At 40.9% G+C, this 24,648-nt stretch overlaps 1 protein-coding gene across 1 annotated transcript in view; it reads left to right on the top strand.

Annotated features, from left to right (window-relative positions):
- ofcc1 (orofacial cleft 1 candidate 1) overlaps positions 1 to 24,648 on the top strand; it is an 83,788-nt gene that overhangs the window by 5,484 nt on the left and 53,656 nt on the right. Inside the window, exons 3-15 of the mRNA XM_076888075.1 lie at positions 1,315 to 1,381; positions 1,762 to 1,941; positions 4,328 to 4,432; positions 5,064 to 5,147; positions 7,238 to 7,462; positions 7,791 to 7,888; positions 9,283 to 9,369; positions 9,458 to 9,528; positions 10,769 to 10,895; positions 15,417 to 15,659; positions 18,738 to 18,886; positions 19,197 to 19,311; positions 20,135 to 20,432. Of these exons, the coding sequence (XP_076744190.1) occupies positions 1,315 to 1,381; positions 1,762 to 1,941; positions 4,328 to 4,432; positions 5,064 to 5,147; positions 7,238 to 7,462; positions 7,791 to 7,888; positions 9,283 to 9,369; positions 9,458 to 9,528; positions 10,769 to 10,895; positions 15,417 to 15,659; positions 18,738 to 18,886; positions 19,197 to 19,311; positions 20,135 to 20,432 (1,849 nt within the window). The remainder of the gene's footprint in view (positions 1 to 1,314; positions 1,382 to 1,761; positions 1,942 to 4,327; positions 4,433 to 5,063; positions 5,148 to 7,237; positions 7,463 to 7,790; positions 7,889 to 9,282; positions 9,370 to 9,457; positions 9,529 to 10,768; positions 10,896 to 15,416; positions 15,660 to 18,737; positions 18,887 to 19,196; positions 19,312 to 20,134; positions 20,433 to 24,648) is intronic.

Here is a 24,648-nt window from a genome sequence, read left to right as displayed (position 1 = left end):
ATTAGTGCAGAAAGTTCTGTAAATTGTTTACTGAAATGTAAAAAAAAAAATCAGAGAGAGAAGAAGAAGAAGAAGAAAATGAAAGAAACGACATGGAGACATCTTCACCAATGCCAAATTTGTCTCTCATTTTTGTATGTGCAACTCAGAGAAAATGATTGGTACCCAGTCGAAAAGAAAATGGTTTTTAAATAAGTTACAATTAGATAAGCATTAATCTCAGTGGTATAAATGAATGTCTTGCTGTAGGGCTTGTTGAATGTAAAAACAGATTTACAAAAACTCCTCTTACCAGATTGGTCTGGAAGTAGTCCTCTGCTATTTTAATTGCTCTGTCATTTAGAGTTGAAATAAGCCCTCCCCACCCATTCTGCCCCTTGATTTTTCCTTTGAAATTAAATATTGTATACAAATACATGCTGTTCATGGGCATGAGCACAGTTCATCACTGAAATCTGCATAAAATGATGCTTAAAAAGCTCCATACGCTCTGAGCAACAAAGCTCTTTTATATGGCGCATTCTTATGTAAACATATCAATAACAAAAACAACTACTTATGCTTTTTACCTCGGCTTTCTTATTGTTCTGCTTGTCCGCAGAAATGAGAGAAATGTGGGAGTGCGGGGTTTGTTCCACATACTCTTGATTTCAAAGAAACCCATACTTTCTGTCTTATAGCCCTTCTTCTTTTTTCTTTCCACTTCATACCAGTGAAGACCACCTACAACTCCAAGTCGGAATAGTGTTCACTTAGCCTGTCTTTGTATTCCCCCTGCCGCCATTTATATTAAATTTGTGGCATCTTCAAGAATAAGTCCTTCATCAAAAATCTGTCTTTACCAAATGCAGGAGACCTGACATGATGTTATTTAAACACCACTTCTCTCCCTCCTTTGAGGGTTTTTAGGTTGAGTTCATGTGAATGGAAGTAATGAGAAGTGTGCCTGGATTTCCATACTCATTTGCACACCGAGACGGTGTACTCTCATGCAGCTTGTGCAGAAAAAAAGAAAGAAAGAAAGAAAATGCATAATTTTCCAGGCGCGAGTGTTGTTGCCCGTTCTTTTTAGAAACAAGGAGGGAGTATTTTAATGTGACCTTCATTACACATTCGTGTCAACTTTTCTTATCTATTTATGATTAAATTCTTTTCCACTCCTGTTGTTCAATTAGTGCTTGACCCCTTTAGCGGCGATGTAAATTAAATGACATTTCAGTGTCGTCCCATATTTAAAATACTGCGTTAGTTGCGGATCATAAATGATGATCTTCATTCTGCAGCTAATTTATTCATTTAACAATTTCCCTCCAGAAGTTACAGCAGAAGGCTCTGCAGCAACCTAAGCAGAAGAAATCCAAGTCGGCTGAATTTCTGATGGGTGAGTCCTGCTTGATGAGTTATTGCTCATAATTTGTGTAAGGATTAATTAACTAATTACAGACAAATGGCTTTGGGCTAAATTTTGCTCTTGCTTGTCAGGGCGCAATTTGTAATTATTTTAATCATTTCTTCTTCTCCTCTTTTTTTTCTCCTCCTCCTGCAAGATTCTGATTTAATTTTAACCTAATTGTGTTTTAGCATCATTCGAGGAGGATGCGCTTGAACATTTTGGGGCAGTCAAAGCACCAATAGAATTCTGTTGTTTATAAATATGCCTTGTTTTTTTCTTTTTTCTTTTAATGACTCACTTTAATGTAAGTGTTGTCCCGGCCCTGCGTGTCATTGTATTTTCATTTATGTTTCTATTTATTCTGTCAGGGAGAGAAGCGAGAGTTAATGTGGTGGGCATTGAAAACCCAGCCTTTGATGGAGAAAGAAGCACCGAGCGTTCCATTCCTCCGGTTTGGCTCGGGAGAGAAATTCGAGGTGACAGGCCAGATAGCACCCTTGCAGCTCACCAAAAAAAAATGGAGCCGCGAGCCCCTGCCAAAGAAAGAGGTGAAGCTTCATTCTTCATTAGCCTCAAATTTGTTGACAGTAGATGTGTTCCTGATCTAACCTTTCTCTCACTGCCTCTTTCCTTCTCTCAGTCTGTAGCTTTCCATTTGGGGGGCCCTTGGTCCCTGCATTCCAAAGCAAGCGTGTCCTAACAAGCAACCCTCGTATAACTTCTTCCTTCGCTGGAGAACGCTACAGTAGTGGGTGTTCTATCTCTATCTAGAAGTACCCTCGACACAATCAGCCTTGACTCCCACTCTCGGCTACATGCCTTGTGGTGGGCTGGAGTCATAGGAGAGTGCATTTACATACGCTACTACGCTATCGAGCCGATCCGCTGTCTGTGTGGTGTACTCACAACGCCCCCAAAACACAGCTTAAGGCCAATCAGGCATACGAATATGCCCCCTTATAATTCAGTATGTCAGAGAGAACTCTTGAGGAATGGGATGGTAAATTAGGATGTGTTCGAGGTTGTGAGTGTGCCAGTTTTCTCGGGGATGAGTCACATGTTAGATTCTTGATTTAATATGGTTTATTTTGCTTTCGCTGTGTATGGCTAGTAATTATTATCTATTTTGTCATTATTTTTTATGCACAAGAGGCAGAGCAAATCCTGGGTGGAAAATAAAGTTCATTCTCAAGTTGCTCTGGAAAAGCAATCATCTTTTTTTTTCTCTCCCACCATCGGCTCGCATTTGGTGTGAATTAAACACTGTCAATATCCATTATAAGGATTTGCAAGGTAGGCGACCAAATCCGGAATCAGAGAGCGAGCCCCATCCGTTCAGAGAGGAGTGTTACATCTGACTGCCAGTAACTCAGAGTAGCGCTGCAATTGGACAAGGGAAGCCTGCTTTGATGGACTGCCTTCATTTTTACATGGACTTGATTAGGAAGGCAATTTATGGTTGCTGAAACACTGCAAATAAATAAAATTGAAAATGCACTGAAGAATTTATAGGTTCTGAATCCACAAACTATGAATCAGTAGCACGCAATAAGCACTTCTGACTTGTGTGCCTTTACTGGAAGATCCAAACAGAAAATGTTCCATGTTTGTGACACTTTGGCCTTTTCCAGACTCTTTCATTATCTCTTGGTCTCTGCTAACAGTATCTCTGGCTGCCAAGAAGTGCTAGTTACAGATATTGTGCATGTAAGAACAGATAATTGAAATTTTCATTAGAGAGATGAATTGGAGGGCAGCCAGACTATTTAGGTAAATCACAGCTATGATTCAAAAGGCGATTCACGAAGCTACTACCATTATGCAAATTTGTATTTGAAAAAAGGGTTTCATAACCTCAGAGCTATTTGCGGAGAAATTGTTCAAACTCTCTGCTAACAATGTACCAGGATTTAACATGTGAATTTCACAGTCAATTTATGACACCATTGAAGAGTCATGTAGCAGCATGACTCTTAATAAGTATTTCAGTCTGAGTGTTTAAGTTGGAGTATGAAAGAGCAGGAAAACCTCATGCAGATATTTTACAAGAACACAAAAGAATTTCTGTGGAGTTTTTTTGGGGGGTAGTGGCCGAGTGGCCAGTGGTCCTTTTATGCAAACAAACTCGCATTTTTATGCAACCAATCACTGAAGCCCTCAGACTTCTATAAACGCGCCTTGTGTGGAATATATAACATGACTTAATCCATTTTCCCCTCACAATCTGAGAAATACAAGTCAAGCAATTTAGATTGGAGCAAAATATTCAAGGCTTGCAATGATAATGATTCCAGGGGTTAAAAAAAAGCTGTAGGTGGGGTGTACCTTTAATAGAAAGTGCCCCTGAGCCAACTGATTCCCATAAACTCTGTGGAGCAGACTTGATACCCATAGGTCAGTGATTGCTAATAAGAAGTCAATGAGACATGGGCTCAAGTTATTTTCCTTTGGATCTGCTCCCCCAAACTTGCCTCCTTCTCTAGGCCGCTGACCTCGGAGTATTTAGCTGGTATTGTCTTTGAAATTCCAGGTACTTTTGGGCTTGTAGACTTTCTCATTAGTTCCTTTTGAACATGGAAAACATATGGCAGTCATATTTAAGAGATTGCTTGCCATGACCTTTTGCAGCATGCTAATTAGGCCCCAGAGCACCGCAGGCCGTGGAGAGGTGCACTGAGAAACCCAGGAGTCTTTTTCCCAGTTCTTTCTCTGCGCCTCTGAACTCCTGTCTCATCTTGGCTCTGCCTTATCTAGTAGCAGCCACTACCACTGCCCTTCGACAGTGTGGGTTTCAAAATTAACATTTTGCTTCATGTGCTTCTAATAACCACTAACCTGAACCTGTACAACTCCCTCCTTCCCCTCCCTTACCACCCCGCCAACTCCCAATCCCTCTTTCTCTCATTCGCTTTCCTCGTCGTGCACTTTCCACAGGAAATGAACGTGCGCAAAATTACTTTGACCCGTCATCGACAAGGCAGACGGACTCGGGGCATTGCAGGACGACTGGGGTCAGCGCTGAAGATGAGCTGGAATTAAGTATGCCATTCTCTGTCATAATGGTTCTCCTCGGTTCATTAAAGAGGGGTGAGAGAGATCACTAGTAACAGGCTGCCATTCGTGATGCCACGGCGGTCTATGTAAATACACCAAGTGATGGCATCACTAGATTGGCTACCCAAGTCGTTGTCATTGATGAAGGTCATGTATCATTGGTCAGTTTTCATTTCACAGTGGCATTTTCTCTCCCCCCCCCCGTCAAATGACACGTGCAGAGCCATATCAGGAGTTTGCAGCCCCCTCCTAAAGTAGGCCTATTAAAGGCAAGCTCTTGGGAGCCAAGTAATATGCATGTTATAATGAAACCTGGCTATTAATGGAGAAGGCATTTCACCTGTATCTTTTGGATATCACTGCCGTGTAATATCAAAGGATCCACCAAATCAAATCTCATCACATGATGACAGGCCAGCTAACAGGCATGTTAATGCTCCCATTTCATTACCCCTCTACATACACTTGATTTTCACCCTTCCCCACGACTAATTTGCATGTTAAGATGCAGTTTCGATTGAGTTGGCTGATAAGCAGAAAGTAATTATTAAAGCACACAAAAAGAAATATATTTCTTTTTTTGGCACCATTCAAATATACTTGTTTGGATTTACAGAAAGTTTCACTGCTGATGAAAAGAAACTGTATGAAAGAATAACTGCGTTGCTGGATGACGAAGACACCTTCATTGACTTACCTGGTATGTATCCTCTATTAGCTATACTACAGTGCCATAGTGATTTGTGGGTCCTTGATTTATTGTGATATTTAGCCAAATTTCATCCAGTTTTGCACATTTAACCTATGTGTATCACTTAAACTAGTTTGCATGTATTTGCTTGTATTGCTGGTTTAAATCATTGGTATAATTCACAGACATGCTGGTTAGTGTAGATAGTGCAGAAGCACTAAATTTGTTTTCAGACTTTAGAGATACATCTTTCTGTTAACTTCCATCTGTATTAAAATATCATTAAAAACACAATTTTGTGAACAAGAATGTCATATTTTCTTGTGTGTTCTACTTTCTAATGTTAAATGTAAATAACAGAAACCATCCACCCAAAAATATGATGCTGTATTTCCCACTAAAAGCAGCACTACCATAGAACAAAGAGTAAACTAGAAAGGGACGCTCACCAGCAGACGGTGCTTTCCAAGCAACCCTATTGTCTCACAGTAGTCGTGCCTTTTCTCATTAGCTCAGTTTCATTTAAATATGTAGCCATCCAGGCAATACTGAGATGGTTTAAGCTTAGCATTGTTCTGGGTGAAGACAGTCATACCAGATCCTGTTGACATGACGCACATCTCTCTTGTAATTCCAGCGCACAAGTGATGGGTTTAGGCCCGCTTCAACACGGTAGAATTTAGCAGGCTTGTATTATTTCCTATTGTTTTGGATTTAGCTGTACCACCGAGATTAGCAACCCCATCCATTGTTTTGGAATGTTCATGAAATCCCACAGAGAAAGTAAAGAGGATCTTGGATTAAGAGTTGCTTCATGCAATAGGCTGAGAGAAAGGGAAGGAAAGAGAGACAGGGAAACAGAGAGAGAGAGAGCTTGTACTTCTGTACTGTCCAACACTACTGCCAGTTAGCACTTTACTGAGCTACAATAGACTTCAAGACAATGACCTTATGCAGTTGTATGGATGCCTCCCACCGGTGTAGGCTTCAAGTGTTCTTTGCAGAGGGCTCAGAGTATGTCAGTCCTGATCCTGACATTTTGTGACTGCTTCTCAGGCTTTTGTTTTGGCTTTTACAGCCTGTCACAAAGCACCATACACATTTCACAAGAAAGAACCTGAATAAAACAAAACATTAATGAAATGGACAGTGGCCAGTGTTGGAGCTTTTTTTCTTTCCTTTTTTAAGAAAAAAAATCCTGGAGAAGTCTTGTCTGTCTGCCTTGGATCTTCAGCTCTTCTTCTTTTTTATCTTGATGAATTCCTTTGCTTTGGCTTGGAGATGAAAGACCACAAAACTGGTATTCTGGTTTTCTGTAAGGCGTTAGGCGTCGCTATCAGCCTCTATGTGAAAAGCATTAAGCAGTTTTAACAGATTTGGCTCTTGCACACGTTGGACTGCACACGTTGAATATAGAGATTGTTGAAGAATACATCACATTTCTACCAATGAGCCAGCACAGCAAAACTGAAACAGAAACAGCGAGCATGATAAGCTACTGCAAACAATGCCTCTCTCCATTCAGTAATGATTTTTAGGTTACTAACTTAAAACTACTTTGCATATGTTTTTTTCAGTTTAGAGGCTTGGTCCCATTTCAGTCTGGGCATGTTAGATTAGCCTAGCCTGTAGAATGCCTTTTACTGAAATAGAGCAATTTGATGAAATGTGCTATATTCATTGATTCATCCTATTTTTTTTAAACTAACTAAAAATATATATTTTTGTACACCTCTTATAATAAAAAACTAACATTATAGGATTCAGCATTTCTTTTTTGTTCCTTCTCTAAACAAAGTCCTGCCTCAGTATAGTTTTAAGCCAAACATGTGGATGTGTGAATTGAACATGATGCTTTTTGACTGTTCACCATTGTGTTTTTGTACAAACTTCCACTTCAGTACATCATACTGTTTGCAAACATACACATATCTATCAGTTTGTGCCTGTTTCTGGATGTGCTAAATATGCTCATCCATCAGTATGTGAATGCATGTTCCAGTGTTTACGAGTGGAAATCCGTGTGCGTATGTGTGTGTGTTTGTGTATGTCTGGTTGTGCGTGTGTCTGCACATGCCCACTGATGCGAATCTCTCCAGGTACGCTGCTAGCCTCCAGGGATGAGGAGGTGTTGGAGGTGAAGGCGGGTGATCTGGTGCTTCAGCGGCGACTGCTGCTCCACAGTGGTGGTGATGCCTCGGGCTCCAGGCCCTCCCAGGCCCATACCATTGCCAAAACCCAGGCTGAGGGTAGTACTGAGCTGGGAGGAGAGGCTGGACTCGAAGCAGGGAGGATGGTAATGGGCAGAGAGAGCACTGTAAAAAGTAATGCTATCCTTTTATTCGTTTTAATGTTGATTGATCCTATACATATATACATAGTACTATTTTATTGCACTAAATTAAATGGATTATCTGATTAAAACAAATATATATTGGAGAGCAGAAAATGTCTCATAAAATCAAAGTTAAAAGTAACATGATATTATTTCAGCATTGCAAAATTAATTAATTCAATTCAGGGTTGCATGATTGGATCAATGATGCAATGGGAGACTTGACATAATATTCAAAGAATCATGCATGCTTTGGTAATCTTGTAGTTTTGTTAAATATTAGAATGCTTTTTCTGCCTCTGTAATATTTCTTGCAGTGAGGACAGCTGAGGAGGTGATCCCCCACTACACCCAGCAGCTGAAGGAGCGTGCGCGGCCTGACATGATCATGCTTGGCAGCCTTTCACTGCAGCAGGTCAGCGCTACAAAGAGGAATATCTGTGTCATCATCCCATATTCACCAGCACATCAGCCATGTCCATTATACTGTGTACCAGTGGCTTGGCTAATGGACATAGAGTCTGTGCATGTGTGCATGTACGTCTATCTGTTTTTTGTCTCTTCACATGCCTGTTTGCAAAGTGAGTAACTTCCTTGGCTTAATTTTCTTCTTCTCATTTTCTATTTTTCTTCTTTTCTATGTTGTCCCAAACCTTCCCCCCCCCCCCCCCCCCCCCCCCTTCTCAATCCATTTCATTTTCTTGGAAGATGGTCTCAGCTGAATGCACTCATGTTTCTTTTGAACAGCGGGCATTCAAGGTACTTCAGAGGTTAGATTACTCATTCATCCTTGACTCAAAATTAGAACATGGATTTTAAATCGATATTCTATTCTACATATGATAAGCTCAAACCATTAATTTATTTGATTTATGTAGACTCTCTTCTTCTCTCTTTCCACTTTGTTGTGCATTATTATGCATATTTGTCTCTAACAGAAGCTGAATTTCCTCGGTGCTTTACAAGTCTCACGGTCTTTTCAGGAAAAAAATAAAAGATCACGACTACTTTTCATTTTCCAACTGAGGATTTTCTGAACTAGCTTTAAGATCTGAAGCTTCTTTCAAAACAAGTGTTTGCATTCGATCAGACAGAAGAGAAATGGGAGTGGATAGAAGAACAGCAGGTTCTCATTGTGTAGGCAAATCTAGGTTCCAAAGAAATACATTAATGCATATGTAAACACAGGAATGCAGGACTTCCATCCACTGTATTTTTAGTTCTAATCCCATTTGAAAAGAGAGGAGAGAGAGTATCAAGTTACATGAATAGAAAGTAAATGTAACCGGGAAACAAAATACCCAACAATGACTTACTGTCACTCCGAAGTCACAGCAACAGTTGACTCATCTTTCCTCACTGGATAATCAGCGGCATCTACTGTGTACTGTATCAGTAGTGGGATCGGTGTTATCTTATTCGACAATAATATGTATGCGCTCTTCTACCTCCCACTCCCACCTCCCATTGAAAGCACATTATCCACCAGAGATTTCACATCTATTTTAAAAATAATAGCGTTTTTCTTCTTTCTCTATTCTGCCGCACAAAGCCGCTGCAGTGCGAGACATTGTCACTTAGCAGTGTCAATGTGTCTGAATGGGGAGTGTGAATGTGCTGACTGAATGTAAAACCGGCAGAAATACTCATCAAACGCTACATGTCTTTAGGGTCTGGCTCGGTATCGATTGCCTGCAGATTGCATTACAGTTGCTCCTTGTGCTTAATTCTGCCATTATGGTGCACTGCACTGTTTCACAAAGCTGCACCCAAAAGAACGCGTGCATGTGATTTTGAACATGTTTTCAGCAAGTGGCTCAGAATGGACCCCCGAAGAGAAGCGAGTGGGCAAAGAGAAAGAAAAGACTAATGGCTTTCTTCACTGGTGATTTTAAGGTAAATGATCATGTATTGTATAGTGCAGAGCAGAGATGTTGCTGTTTTGCTACATATGAGAACACAACATATCCACTTTAAATTAAAGGAGCCCGGTTCACAAAGAGACAGCGATGAGGCAGTGAGACCACAACCCATGATGAACACACTGCTTCCGTGGTAAAGTCCAGCCCATTTCATATTTCTTTCCATATGTAAAATTTATGTCACATGACTGTAATCATTAATTGTGTTGAAAGCATTTGTATTCCCACTGACGTTCGGGAAGGAATGTAATTCATGTGTCCCCCGCATGACTTCTCTTGTCGGCAGACATTGCGTTGTGGGTACTATGGCTCCGGGGCACAGAAATCTGTCCATGTCACTGGGCTCGGAGGTGCATCAATTCTTGGTCCATCCGCTTTATTCAGAGATCACACATCACATCTTGAAGCGAGAGCCCCAAAGGCAATCAGCTTAGCATGTTTAAGTTTTAAGTAATTACGGACTACCGCGCCAGCTGACACGATAAAATCAAGACACCACTGTACACATCAGCATCTCGTCTCGCACCGGGTTGTATTATGGGTGGGTGGCAGTCGGACACCAGCCCTGTCAGATGAATGTGGTTTGGAGTTTAGCGAGATGACCTCCTCTCGACAGCCTTGAACCCTGTAAATTCCCTCTGATATCAATGGTGGGTGGCTATTAGACATGGGAGACTTTCTATGCATCACCTAGGGCTACATCTGCCTGAAATTGAATGAGAAATTATTTCACTTTCTCTCTCTCTCTCTCTCTCTCTCTCTCTATGCCTGTGAAAGAAAAAAATTAAAGAGCAGAGACACAGAGCTGACTTGTGGTTTTTGTAACAAATGTGTAATTCATTTGTTTCCACTGTTTCTAATTTAATGGAGGTTGAGTAATTGCATTAGGAAGCACATTGTGCCTTGTTGTGAACTGATGAAAGCACATGTAATACTTTTGATAGGCAAACAGAGAGGAGGGAGTGAAGGAGAGAAAGAAAAGAAAGAGTGCTCGCCTTTGATGCGCAGCATTTATTTGCTGAATTATCCTCCCTTTTACAAGCATCTTATCCCCAGTCACAGGCAGGCCAGGGCCCTTGTGATATTGCTTTATTTTGAGGAATTAAGAGAGGTGGCGAGGAGACAGAGCGAAGCAACCGCTTATTACATTACCACTGATAAGATTGAAAGGCAGAGAGAAGAAAAAGAGGAGGGGGAGAGAAAGACAGAGAGAGCGAGAGACAGTGGAAAGTGTTTTGTTGTGGTGTTATTAGATTGAGCCGCTGTTGGCTACAGAGTGGAACAACAGAGGGTCCAAAATGCAGGTGGCTGTTAACAGGGTTAGCCTCTTGTGTTTGTGCGCATCGCATACAAGTGTGTGTTTGTGCACGTAGCAGCCGCGACATCGAAAGCCCGTCACTCAGAGCGTTGGGGGAAGGCCAAGAAGAAGCGATGGCCAAATACAGCCAGATGACAGAGCTCCCAGAATCTTCCTCTGCAGCATCACGGCCCCTGTGGCAGGTAAGATCTGTTAGAGCGAGCCACACATTCACCGAGGACAGAAAGCATGTAAACAGGAAGTGACATACCCTTAATCTGTAAAAGGGTGGCCTCGCAAGAGAAGATATTGATCCTGAAGTGTTTACAAATAACCACAAAAAACAAAAGTGAATGATGTAATTTTGTGAAATCCTGTAACCTGTTAGAGTATCCAAAAAAAAATCCTTTATTTTCTAGATTTTCAAATTTTGCTCCTGTATGTGCACACGCCTGCGCAAAGGCGCATATATTTGCAATACAGCGCTGACTAAAACAGTTTTCCTTATACAGCGTGCTAAATACGTAGTCACAATATCACTATATATTGACACAATGTATTTTTACGTAGCATATAAAGAATCTTTTTTCTGTGGGGATGGTGTCTTTGGTTTTTGCAAAATAAGTAGGAGGAAAAGGGAGCCTTTAGAGAAGAAAAAGGGGGGAACAGAGTTGGAGGAGAGAAAAGATAACCGAGTAGGAAAGAGAGAGAAGGGGACTGCAGCTTTAGTGGTAGCATCACCAGCTGTGGGAGGAGTGTGCTGTTGTGTTGCATCTGGGGATGAGGCTGCCATGCCACCGTGCTGGCTTAAAGATGTAATGAATCTTCAGTCGGGGGCTTTCCTTCCAGGGTGACAACTGGCTTTGAGGAAGGTTGTAAATGCAGGGGAGATTGTGGTATAATTCCTCAGACTGGCGTTTGTGCCCCCCAGTCACCATTCGATTATCTCCCAAATTGCTGTGTTTCACTGAGATAAAGATTTTTTATGGCTTGCTGACTTGAAACAACTAGCACAGGCAGAATAGGGGGCAAAAGAGGGAGAGGGAAAGAGAGAAAGAAGAGAAAGCAATGGCCAAACCTGCCACGCATAGTAATTTCCTTTGGTAAATGACAAAATCTTTGTTTATATGACATTTCCCTAAAATCACTGCAGCGAGATGAATCTGAAATATAAAATGTCACATTTGGCATGCAAAACTATGAAAATATATTTCTGTGCAAAATTCATGGAGGCATTTAATTTAGAACGTGTTTAATAACTAAGGCAGCCTGCATCAGTAATCCTGCCCGGAGGTCCCAAAAAGATTGTCATATTTATTCTCTCCTTTCTTCACCCCCCCCTCCTTCATTCCAAAGCCAAAAAATTTTAAGGGTAAATGTTCATTGTTAATTAAGATATACTAATTAAAATGAAAATAATTAACGAGAAAGCTTAATCTCTGAATATTAGCCCATACTTAGAAAGAAAGGAAGTTTTTGTATGTGGCATTTCCTGTCTCTATTAAGAGTGCATTTTGTGTGATCAGTCAATGTGTGGAAAGCCCTGAAAAGATATTTCAGTGAAAGGACGGCCGCTTGCCAGCAAAACCACGGAGGATCCCTCGCTGGAGCCTTTGATCTCATCTGTAGGAGTGCTGTAATGTTATGGCACTTTAGGCACAACTCAAGCTTGGGGCAAACAAACCACCTCTGATATGGAAAATTGGCTCACTTCACCTTTTACCTTCACCTTGCTGTCTCGACTGACTCCTGTGATGCCTGTGCAAGCATGTGGGCTTGATAATAACAATGCTTACAAATTGGACACCGGTATGACGTTATTATTTTTTATTCCAGTGCTTCTTTATGCTCCTTTCTCCTCCTCCTCCTCTTCCTTTCTTGTCTGCATGCATACATCTCGTTCCAGTGTGGGGGTTTGGAGGTCTTCATCCCCTCCTCCCAAATGTGAGATGTGTGGGCTAAACGGCTTTGCCACCAATTATACTAATTTCGCTTCTGCCTAAATTGTTTTAGTTGTTTTGGTATGCAAAGATGCTCACAGAGGGGAGATTGCGGGGCATTACTGCAGGGCTCAGCACACACACCCCTGCATTGCCTGGCAGAGCAATGGGGATCACCAGCCCTTGCTAGGTGAACGTGTGTGGTGCGTGACTATGAAATAGCAGGGAACAATCTCAGGTACAAACAGCACTGTGTGAAAGTGCGTGCATATGAGTATAGACACTAGCCCCTGAGTGATGCTATATCATTGATTGGAACTGAGGTCTTTAATTGCCAAGCATTCAGAATTTGCCCCTGGCGACTGGTTAACATGGTGTAAATTTGAGCACATAAAATAAATAGGAATTAGAAGTTGGACCTTAGATCATGTCAACACTTATTTAGGATAGGATAGGATGATATGTTGAGTATCACTGTGCGAATTGTATTGTGGATTTATTTACCTTCATCTGGCAGCAGGATTAGGTCAGGAGAGCTGCTTAAAACTTCAGATGGCAGCTTACAGATAGGTTACAAGTAGTTAATATTATAGCAATGTATCAGTAGTCTCATGGTAACATAACTATAAAGTTGTATTACCCGACAACTTAGCAAAGTAAGGACCAAATTTTGTGCCATCCTATGCTATAGGTTGGTAGATAAACAGTAAAATCTTGATGTTAATGCATAATTATTTCAATATCAAAAGACAATTAATCACATAATATTCTGTATTTGCAGCGGTATATTGTTGGCATGGTCACTTTTGACCATTAATACACTAATCAGGGTGAGTATTATTTACATATTAACATTCATCTTGATGCATGCTCAATCATCCAGGTAAGTAAATCTCCAAAAGTTGATTCTGTTCATCTGGATGAACATCAAAAACATTACGTCGAGATGAACAGAATCAACTTTTGGAGATATTAACATTCAGCCATTTTTGCCAACGTCATATAGATTTGGTTGCAATGGCCATGTACTCACAATGCTGTTCTTAATATAACACCCCTGCAATGACACAAAAATACTAGCCAAGAGTAGAGAATATATTAACAGAATATTTTCTGTGTTTCTGAGTTTCTGTGTTTAAATCTTTGCATTTTAGCAACAAAGTACTAACATGTGTGAAATATAGTGTGGTGGTGGTGGTGGGGGGGGGGAGTTGCAATCCAGCTAGAAGCCTGCAGTAAATGATGTTATGATGTGAATAAGCAGAAGTAGATGGAGTCAAACTATAAGCTCAACTTTTCTTCTAGTTTTTTAAAAGTGGTATATTGGCTGATATATATATATCACCAATAAGACAGTTTCTCCTGCTGGTTTTCAAATAATTATAAAATATGCAGTTACTGGTTATATAAAATAAATATATATTTTTAAAAAATGACATGTGCACATAAGAAAGCTTATATTCCGGCTGGTTGTGGTGATCTGTGATTGCTATCAGGTGGCTGCAGTGCTGCTTCCTGTTTGATGTGTGAAATCAAAATGGCAAATGCTGTAAAGTGGCTTATGGTGCATGATGTCACATCACACACACACCAACATGCACATGCTCCACAGGGTCTCATACTTTCCAGACTCCCTTGCAAGTGCCCCTGATGGAACATGAACTCATGAGTGGAGTTGCTGTAATCTTAACCTACACTTAAACTAAACTCAAATATGAATTGCATTGAAATTTAGAAACAGCACATAATTACATTGTACAGGTTATTACAACGTTGCCATGCAAAGGCAAGCAATGGGCCAAATTTACTGTTTGTGCTAAAAAAGTAAATAAATTGTGACTAAGGGGTTTCTGTTTAAACTAGATTGACTTTTCATCCACTGCTGTTCAACAGATGCCATAGGACACAAAAGGCTAAAAAGTATCTACATTGTCGTCTGATTATGTTTCATTAGAACAAAATAAAAATGACTGTCTAGCCTGCTTAGACTATTACTCATCCTAAGCTCTGAAACAAGGCACATGTCACCAAAGCAAACAAAGGCATTTGCAAGTGGAATGATGTAGCCTGAAGGTTAACGGGATAATCTTAGTAACACAAGGATGGGGTTTTTTTTAAAACCAGTCGTCTGAATAGGGAATCTAGTTTCGTTATCAAGGAATGCTGGTATTCCCTTGAGCAAGGCCTTGAGCTTTAAACGCTGAGGGATTGAATGGAGATATGTAGATAGGAGATTGTGACTTTACTGAGCTTGTCTTTAGTGGAATCACATTTGAAACACCTGTAATCTGAGTATTTATTTTTTGAGAGATAAAAATGTAATTCTTGTTTGAAAGATATACTCGTATGAAGGTTTTTAGTTTGTTTGTCCATCTGTCTGTTTGTTTGTTCTAATGATGTTGCCACCAGCATTAAAGTAAGGACAATATTTAGCTTACATGATAAATAATACAGACGTTAAGATGCCATTTGGCAAACTCCTCAGGGGGTCTCATATATCCTCAGCAGTCAAAGACACTGTTGACAGGCAAAATCTATTAATATAATTATTAATTGCCCCGTAGTTTCCTTAGCATACAATAATTTATATTTATATTTAAGTATAGAGAAAAGCTGTTCAAATAGAATTTGACAAACTTTATTTACACTCACAGTTATTTACAAAGTTACAGAAGTCTTGGGGTGTTGATTAAATAACAGTATTTTCCCTAAGAAAATATTTTTATAATCACAGTTTCCACGAATAAAGAAAGATAATAAAATCAAGCCTGTACTTTTTTGTAGGCGGACCAGAGGACTGCTCCCCAGCCCGTGGAGGTGTGTGTGCGTTGCCTAAGAGCCACGAGGGACAGACTTCCCAGGGGTCTCTATACTGTCAGAGTGGCACTTCACAGCCATCTAGGGGGTCCGGCTCTGGCCTGGTGCAGTAAGAAAGGGCAACATGTTTGGGCAGCGTCTACTGAGCCCACTGAGCATCGGGGACGCTTCTACGACATTGACCTCCACATTAACCAGAGTCTGTTCATGGTAGCCACAATTTCACTTTGTATAAGCTGTGTTTAAGCATCAGGGCAAAGCATGGGGTGTGCTCTAATGGGGTGATATCCACTGAGCTCTGACAACAACAAAAAAGTTTCAATTTTAGTGTCATACGTCTTTTCTCTGTTGACAATAATACAACAACACACATCAGGGAAAATACACACAATCTGTCCCTGGTTGTGACTATTAAGTGTTAAGAAATAGTATAAATATAGTACAATTTTGTTTTGCAGTTGACAATTGGAAAACTTGAATTTTATTTTTATTTTTTCAAAGAAAAATGGAACTAAATATAAAATACATCTTTCACCGGGAAGCAATTTTGACACTGAGGAGGCAAGAAATTATATTTATAAATTGGTCAAACAATAAAGCTGCACGTGCTAAAAATGACAGAAGCTACAACACTGCATTTCTGGTGCTATTTCAGAATTTCTCTTTCTTCTTCTGCCTTTATTTTCATCAGCTGCAGTGAAGATGGAGCAGTTTCTACACTGAAAGGGTTATGAGAAGTTATATTACTGTAAAGGCAGCGTATGAAAATATGTCACACACAGCCTCTAGGTTTTTCTCTAGGGATCCCTATATGAATAAAACAACAACTTCTCAAACATGACATTTAATCCATGCATGTAAATCAAATCCAATATCAATTATTCATTCATATAGAAGAAATAATGTTTTATTGGAATAAAAATGGAGCACAAATGGAATGAAGCATTTCGTTTCTTTCCTGTGTGTCTTTCAGCATCTGCCACATGCTTGAGCCGGATCAAGGCATATAAAAGCAAAAATAGAAAAGTTAGGCAGAACTGACAAAAATATGTATTTGAAACATATTTTTAAAAATGTCAGCCTACATTTCCATTGCATAATAGATGACTAAATATGTTTTCCCGTTTGGTTCTTTTATTGAAACAACACAGCAGATTACATTAGATGAAATTATGCACATTTTACAACCCCTTTCCTAAACCTTTGGATATGAAGGAGCGGATCTTCTATATAAGCTGTGCTAATCTTTAAAAAAACCCACATACTTATTATAGATGGTCGATATTGACCAGTGGATTAGAACTCTTTGGTTTATTCATTCAGTGATGTGTGCACGGTACAAAAGATTCACAAGCAAAACCTTAAAACAGAAACCACTAAATGCAGTGTCCCTCTTGATCCCATAGAGTCTCATACAGGCTGAGAAAGCATTTCTTCACTGTTGTGATGGCAACTCTAAAGGCCTAGCTGGAGCATTTAGCACATGTGGACACTGTCAGCGTGCTGGTGGGTGTATTCACTGAGCTAGAGCATTCTGATAATATTGTCACAAGCTCCCATGAAACATAAAAGATGGGGTAAAATCTGGCACGAACTGAAAGCAAAACCTGGGCTCTGCGTCAGAGGTAAAAAGAAAGAGGAAAAAGAAAAAGGTTTAAGTACAGCATGGTAAATGCCTCGTGTCACTCTGCCTTCCCTCCTCTCCTCCCCAAGCCCTCAGCTGTGCTTTATAGACAAACCAGTTGTTGTTGTCCTCATTGATAGTAGTTGGAACGTTGATCAGATTTGTCTGAGACTACCAGGATTGGCTTAGCTGGTTTTCTCTCCGTCTCTCTCGCCTCTTGCCCACACGATAGCGTGCGATTTCAGTGGAGCTTGCAGTGCCTTCTAAGAGGAAATGAGGAATTAGTGATGGTAGGAGGAAGCCAGGAGCTTATTTTCCTTTCCTCTTTCTCCATATCTCTCTCCCACTTTTTTTCATTCACCCTTTGCTTTGTGTGTCTGGGTTTGGATTTAGACAGAAACAGTGCCGCTTAGTTTTGAAATGTCTTGGATATGCAGAAGAGTGGGAATGCTTGAAAAGAGTTGAGAAGGGCCGAGACTCATTTTAGAGTTTTATACCGAAAAAGGAAAAAAAAAAAGATCCACATTCTAATTAAAGAGGGGAGGAGGGGAGTGGACAGGAAGAAAATTAGGAAAGATCCTTGGAGGTATATGAATTTATTCTTGTCTTTTCCACTTTTTAAATCTTTTGTCATGTGTTGTGCTTATTGCTAAAAGATCACTTTTTATCAGTTTACTGTAAACTGCACAACTGTAGCCGTTAATTTCCCCTCAGCACTTTAAAAAAAAAGTCAACCTGGATATTTATAATAGTTTAAGTAGATCCTCCATAAACAGAGGAGCAGAAAAAAACTCTGAAGCATATCAAGTCTCACAAACCTCTCACCACATACGCACATATGCCCACGTGTCTACACAAAGGCACTGCGCGCGCACGTAAATGACTATTTATGCAGGTCACATTTCTTACAGTAAATGAATAATATGAATATCCTCAATATCTATAATCTCTGATATTATTCCATAAATTTATGTCCTGAGTCAGACACTACTACCCATCATTTCACAGGTGCATACCAAAGGCTGATTTACAGGGGGGGCGGGGGGTTGAAGAGAACGGGATACAAATGATTTATGTGTTAAAACAAGTCCTCTGCATTTTCCATTACAACTAATAAAGGGATAAAATATTTCCACCCAGTGATGGATGATGTCGCACGCACCTCACTGTCAGTTCATTTTTTAAGCAAACCCACCGTTCTCTGGGTAAATAAGAATGTATGTGTTTTCCATTGACTGCTAACCACTAACAATTTTTGCTTCGCGCAAGACACCCTTGATATTATCAGTCTGATTGATGATGGCTTCTCTGAATCACAAATTCGGTAACTGTCAGCTCACGCTCTACAACAGCAAACTCGAGTTGCCCTCTTCGCAGTGTTTGATGCCGCAGTCTTTATCACGCCGACATCTCCTTTTAGGCAATTTTCTGAGCTCGATGGGTTAGAGTGGCAGTTTAGAACGATCCTAAAACAGCAGATAAGTTACGGGAGGATTCAAGTGTAGGATGTAGATTAAAAGGCAGTTAGCATGAGATACTCTGCTGTTGATGTGTCTGCATGTGTGCATGCGTTAATGCATGCGCCCTGGAGGCATGTGCGCTCAGCTGACTGAAACTGTGAGCAACTTTCTTCTTTCCTTATATTGCTCTGTATGTTTATCCAGGTCTTACCTTCCACCTGTAATATCATCCCTTCCATGGTGCTGGTTTTCCAGCTGATCACAGCACCGGGAGACAGAAGTCACGTCAGCTCTGCGTTGGCCTGGGCAGCATTTCCTGCTTGTGGGCCAAGTCTCGGTTTGGTCGAGGGCAGGTGAGTCAAAACCACTGTGATGAACAGCAAAATGATCTTCACGTGTTTCCCTCTGTCATTCTGCGAGTTTCCCCCTAACTCAGTCCAAAGACAAGTTCTTTAGCTCAAGCGTGTTAGTTTTTAGCATGTGCACCCTGCCTCTCTGCCCCCCCCAGTTACCCCAGATAGGATAACTGGTAATGAAAATGGATGGCTGTAATTCATTTTCAGAGAAAATACCTGCAGTCCAAAAAAATGCAACCTGCAACTTTTATGAGTGTTTCTCATCAACATTTCTTTGTACAGTGACAGGTTTCTGTTATGTGCACAGGTTCAAAACGCCACTGGTCAGGGGCGAGCCCAGCACACAGCTGGACCAGTTTAAAAAGATTGAAGCCCTCATCTCCTCTGATCTCGACCACTGGCTGTGCAACCTGTATTTTCAGGTGTGTGTGCAATTACGAAACCCCTTGTTCACATGTTTGTTTTGATGACGCGAACCTCTCGATTATTCTATTTAAATTCGTAATTGGGTGCAGGTACAGTATGTGCGTGTTTATTTCTTGGTCTCAGTTATAAACCATGTGCTTGTGTGTGCCATTTTTTTTGTGTCTTTTTCACTCTGATCCTCTTCTTTTATTTGGAATGTTTAGGGGGCAGAACGGTGGATCTGAAAAGATGGGGGGTGGATTTTTGGATTTTCAACGATAAAAAGCTTTTACAGAGAAATTGAAAATTGGCCCCAGAGAGCAAACAAGAACCACATCTTTACCCAGCAATTCTGAAAGCATTAGAGCTGATGCATTGATTAGATTAGTAAACATCTTAATTGAATTAAAAACCAGAACAAAGCTCTCTGTCTTGGATTTGCTTCTTTATTTGTCCCTTTGACTGTGACATGTTGTTTGTATTACTGCATTATCATTACTGTTGGTACGGTTGCTTTGATTGCTGTGGGATATTTTTTTTGTATCTCTGCATATGCACAGCACAACAACAAGCACAATATTCTTGTCACATTTATAGATTTAATTGAATTGTTTTACTGCACACTTTGACAAATGCTAGTAGTTCTATGTGCCTGCAGTTTTGAACACCTGTAATGTTATTCATACAGCAAGATGTTCTCCCACAAACAATGATGATGCAATGGAACATTATGCACATAACTACTGATTATTACAAGCTATTAATGTTCACTGAACACATATGCAGACCTCTGACACACGCAAAGCAGGCCTGTTCCTCTTCTGGTTTCTTGTGTTTTAGGTAAAGAGACTCCCACCTGGAGCATCTCGGAGACCAGAGCACTGCATCACTCTATCGATCCCCACTTCTAAACAACCTATCATTCCCCAATCTGAGGTCCACCAGAACCAGCTGCCACTCCAGCCCAAGCCCCCATCGCAGCACCAGCTCTGTCCTCAGCTCGTTCATCCCCAGTCCCAACAGCAGCCCTGTACAGACCCCAGCTGCAGAGCGGGAGATCCCTCTGTGGTACATTCTCACCGGGGGTCCCCTCTCAACCTGTCAGCTGATTCTGCTTGCTCTTCCTCATCTCTGCCAGGTAGGGCTCCGATGTTACAACCCCCAACTATGCCACAGTGTGGAGAAAATGTCACCCTAATGTCACCAACACTGGGAAAAGAAGAATGACAGGCCTCCCTTACAGCAAAGCTCCACTGAGGTGAATGTGCTTGAGGGTAGGGTTTAGTAGGGGAATGCTTGACAGACAGACATTATATTTGTTTTCTCAGTTAGATTATGTGTAAAATATATAGACTCTAATGTTAGTGTTAGCATAGGCAAAGTATCGTGCACAACATTAGCAGAACCTGATAGTTGACAGACATTTAGATAAATAAAACCACCACTTCAGCAAGCAAACAAAAACCTGGCATGTAAAGTGCTGGTTAAATAAGTCCAATCAAGCTAGCTATCGGTGAACAGTGGTTAGCCTAGCTGCCATGATTAGCACAACAAAGGTTTTGGAATTTATAACCACATTTTCTTCTTTATATTCTGTGTCCAGCTGAGCCAAACCAAACATTTTACATGCTTACATGACCTGGAAGACACACATTGCTGTGTTTTGCGGTCTGGCTTTGGTTCACTGTGGATGACTAACTTATAATTACCGAGTTCGAGCTATAAAAAGAGCTATATAGCAATTTTCTGCCAGTTGACTGAAATTCCTTCTTTAAGTTCAATACATAGTAGGTGCTTACATGCTGCAATGCATTTCTGATTACCATCTTAACTTCATCTGCCTTTTTATCCACAACTCACCATTTCAATAACATCCGGTTAGCTTTATTTTATATGATTTCTCCTTAGGAAGATAAGATATAAAACAGACGATGAAATTTTAGATTTAGTTATGAGACTTCATCTTGGTTCAGTCTTTACTGTTGCTTCAAGTCAAGGAGAGGCTTTTAGAGTTCGTGTGTTCCCTTATGTATGTGTGACCTCTTCCTGTGTCCTGTAGTTACTTCTTTAAATCTTAACACAAGCAAATAATGTTTAAGTGAGGGATGGGTGCTCCTTTGCTTCCCTTTTACAGCATGCAGAGATAATATCCTGTGTCATACAACGTAGGTATTAAGGTATCCTTTAGCTACGTAGGAGAAATGTTTTTTTATGGTTTCCTTGCTTATGTGGTGGTCCAACCCAGGTATATTAGTAGAGGGCCCGGGTTAATATAGTTTTTGCTTCATTTCATTACTGAAATGGAGTGAAGTGATATAAGTATGAATCTTACAATGTCCAAAGTTTGAGCTAAGCGATAAAAATGCTGAAATCACATATTTAATCATAACCACATTTAATTGGGGCTAATGATTTTGTTGATAATAATAATGATAATATTAGAGTCCATCTCCTTATTTTAAAAAACATACTAGTTTTAGTCATCTAGCATTCTGGCCATTGCCACAAATCAAGTGCAGACTCATTTGGTATTGATCCTCAACAAAGACGACCGGCTAGCTTCTTTGTTATTAATACACTGGCCTTTTTTTCCTTTTCTCGCTTTCTTTCTTTCTATTTTTTTGCACGCACAGCTCATCTTTATTTAACAGTCCTCAAAAGTTTCTGGGGTGCTCTGCTTTAAACATCACACAGGCTTTTTAATTACAAATGAGTTGTGACAGGTCTGCTGGGTAGCACCCTGGCCCATTTTAAACGTGATGCCGGCTGACAGCTTGGCAGTGTTCTCCCAGCACTGAAACATGTGGAAGAAATTGGTCTTTTACATTTCACAGCTTGTCGCTTCCTCCGCTGGCTGACCTGTGACCCCCCACAGAGATCCTAACGCCCACAAGGGAAGTGTCCCCAACGAACTGACTGCCTTTCCAGAGAGAAAGAAAGAGAGCGAGGGAGGGAGAGGAGCACTCACTATGGGAGATTTATGTTCTGCCACACAAGGCAAAAGGTACCAGGTCTCTTCACCGCACACGGCTTCAAACTCTGGCTTGCACGCAGGCAGAGATGTCAACACACACGCACTCGCGCGCACGCACATTCTCACAGGTGAGGAGGTTGCTTGGGAAGTGAACCCAATCCGCAAGTGAAATAACGGATCAAAAGGTGTCCTGCACAACACCTCATCTGCGCCGTTCCCTAAGCCGACCTGACGTTTGTGCCTCATTTGCATACAGATCCGTTCATGTTGCATTACCTCTGGAGCGAATTATGGTGTTCAGATGGGGTGATACGTCAAGGTTGAATGGAGCGATTGGATGGACAACTTTAACCTAGCCAAAAATGGAAATCCAATTCAGCAAGGAAAAGAGGAACGAATTACCCCCCTACCCCACCTCCTTCTCAGTTTTTAGTCAAGTCTGAGGGTTTTCAGACATTTCTTTCCTATTTCATGCCTCCCTGTTTCTGATGTCTTCTGCGTGGAGCTCACTTTCTCTCTGCATGTAACGCCTAGATTTTCCTCATTACCCATTTGTCTCTGAGTCAGGACAAGTATATGGAGATCTCTTGTCATTGCGATAATCTGCACAGTGCAGAGCTTGACAGTGAGACTTGAAGATTGCATTCCTCGGGCCTTAAGTTAATTAATCCCCACAGAAGAAACACAGCGTTGGTGAGGTGTCTATACGGAACGAAACCTGACATCCCAAACCAAGATTATAACTCTGAAGAGTTTCAATCAAAACAATTTTATGTGGGCATTAATGTGTTTCTGTTTCATATTATTATTATTAGCTATCGGATGGTAATAATCTGATTTACGTCAGTTGACTTGTCCAAGCAGAACGGAGTGTATTTGGCTTTTTACCGCAGTGATCGGCTGGAGGCACAATGGGTTAAGTGACCTTTCGCATTAACTGAATGATCCAGTTAGTATGGGTTTACTTGAACCCAAATGACTAATTAGATTAGCATCTTGTTTCATGATAGCCTTTAGTGGATCACTGTGAGCATGCAGATGAGTCTGCTGTAACTATGACACTGCTTCCTTTTTTTTCCCTCGTTTTTTGAACTCATTTATTTATTTTATCCCACAAAGGCATCTTAACATCCATCCCCTTGAGCATAGATGGTGATTTCGAGGATTCCTCATCTCATCTCTCTTTTGGAGCATTGCCCTTTACTTTCAGGATGTTTTTTTCCCCCCTCCAGGCCACTCCCAGTCATCAGCATTTCAAACCGCGATGTTACATCATAAACTCTCAATCAGCCGCATGCCACTTCCTGATGATTAATTCGACAACGTTAATGTCCAACTTCCAAATGTATGCAGAAACACACATTTAAAGCTTTACTTTAGTATAAGCAGACTGCATGGGACAAACACAATGGAAGGTGAATTCCCAGAAAAGTGAAGGCTGTGTTTGATTCAGCAGGTGCGATGTAGACAGATTTAACCTGCAAGACCTACAGAATTTACCGGTAACTCCTGATATAATGGCACATAACTATTTAGACATTAGTATGCACTGCAGTGTTTGATAGTCATTAAAATGCAATGGATTACAAGAAAGAAAGAAAAAAAACTTGAGTGAAGCAACAATAAATCTGCACCGTATCATAGCAACCTCAACATGAGAGCCTGACAGACTCAAGGGTAATCCGTGAGTTGCTAACCTTCGATTCCTCTGTAAATTTGGACCAGTCATCAGGCAATTAAGGGCCTAGGTGAACAAGAACTGCCATCTCAGTCTGGTTCCATCTCACCAGTAACACAGTGATGGGGTCTCGACGGTGTTACAGGCCTCGGGCTTTTCTCTTTACTTGGCCTGTTTTTGTGTGTAAGCAAGAAAGAAAAGAGGCGCGTTGAGTTATGCGTTTTGTGAGGTAGACTCTTACATTTCTACCCTGGAAAATGTTTGTCCATATATGCAAGTTTCTACATATTAATATCTTTGCCTTTTTGTGTGTGGGTGCATCAATACAGAGTGTGTGTGCGTGTGTGTGTGTGTGTGCAGTGGATGAGTATGTGTTCTGGTCTTATAGCTCAGAGCACAGGGGGGAAAACAAGGAGTTTGTTGTTGGCCTTGGGTGCCCAGGGAGGCTGGAGTTGTGGCAGCTCTAGCACTCTGAGTTCATGGACGTAGCCTTTAGCTGTCAGAGCTGTCGATGCTGCCTCCGCACTGATTCTCGTTCCATAGCGTCTGAGCGTAAGCAAGTGGGGCCTAGTGTAATAAGTTCGTGTTTGTGTGTGTGTGATAGTACAGTCTCTGAAAAGATCCTAATCCACGGTGGTCCAAGTCTATGAGTTTATGTGGTTGATGCTTCAGCTAATAGAGTATGAGGGGTGTGTGTATTTG

The sequence above is a fragment of the Maylandia zebra genome, linkage group LG9 (assembly GCF_041146795.1).
Source record: "Maylandia zebra isolate NMK-2024a linkage group LG9, Mzebra_GT3a, whole genome shotgun sequence".
NCBI lineage: Eukaryota > Metazoa > Chordata > Actinopteri > Cichliformes > Cichlidae > Maylandia > Maylandia zebra.
Note: the sequence above shows the minus strand (reverse complement) of the source record. Positions and strands in the feature narration are given on the sequence as shown.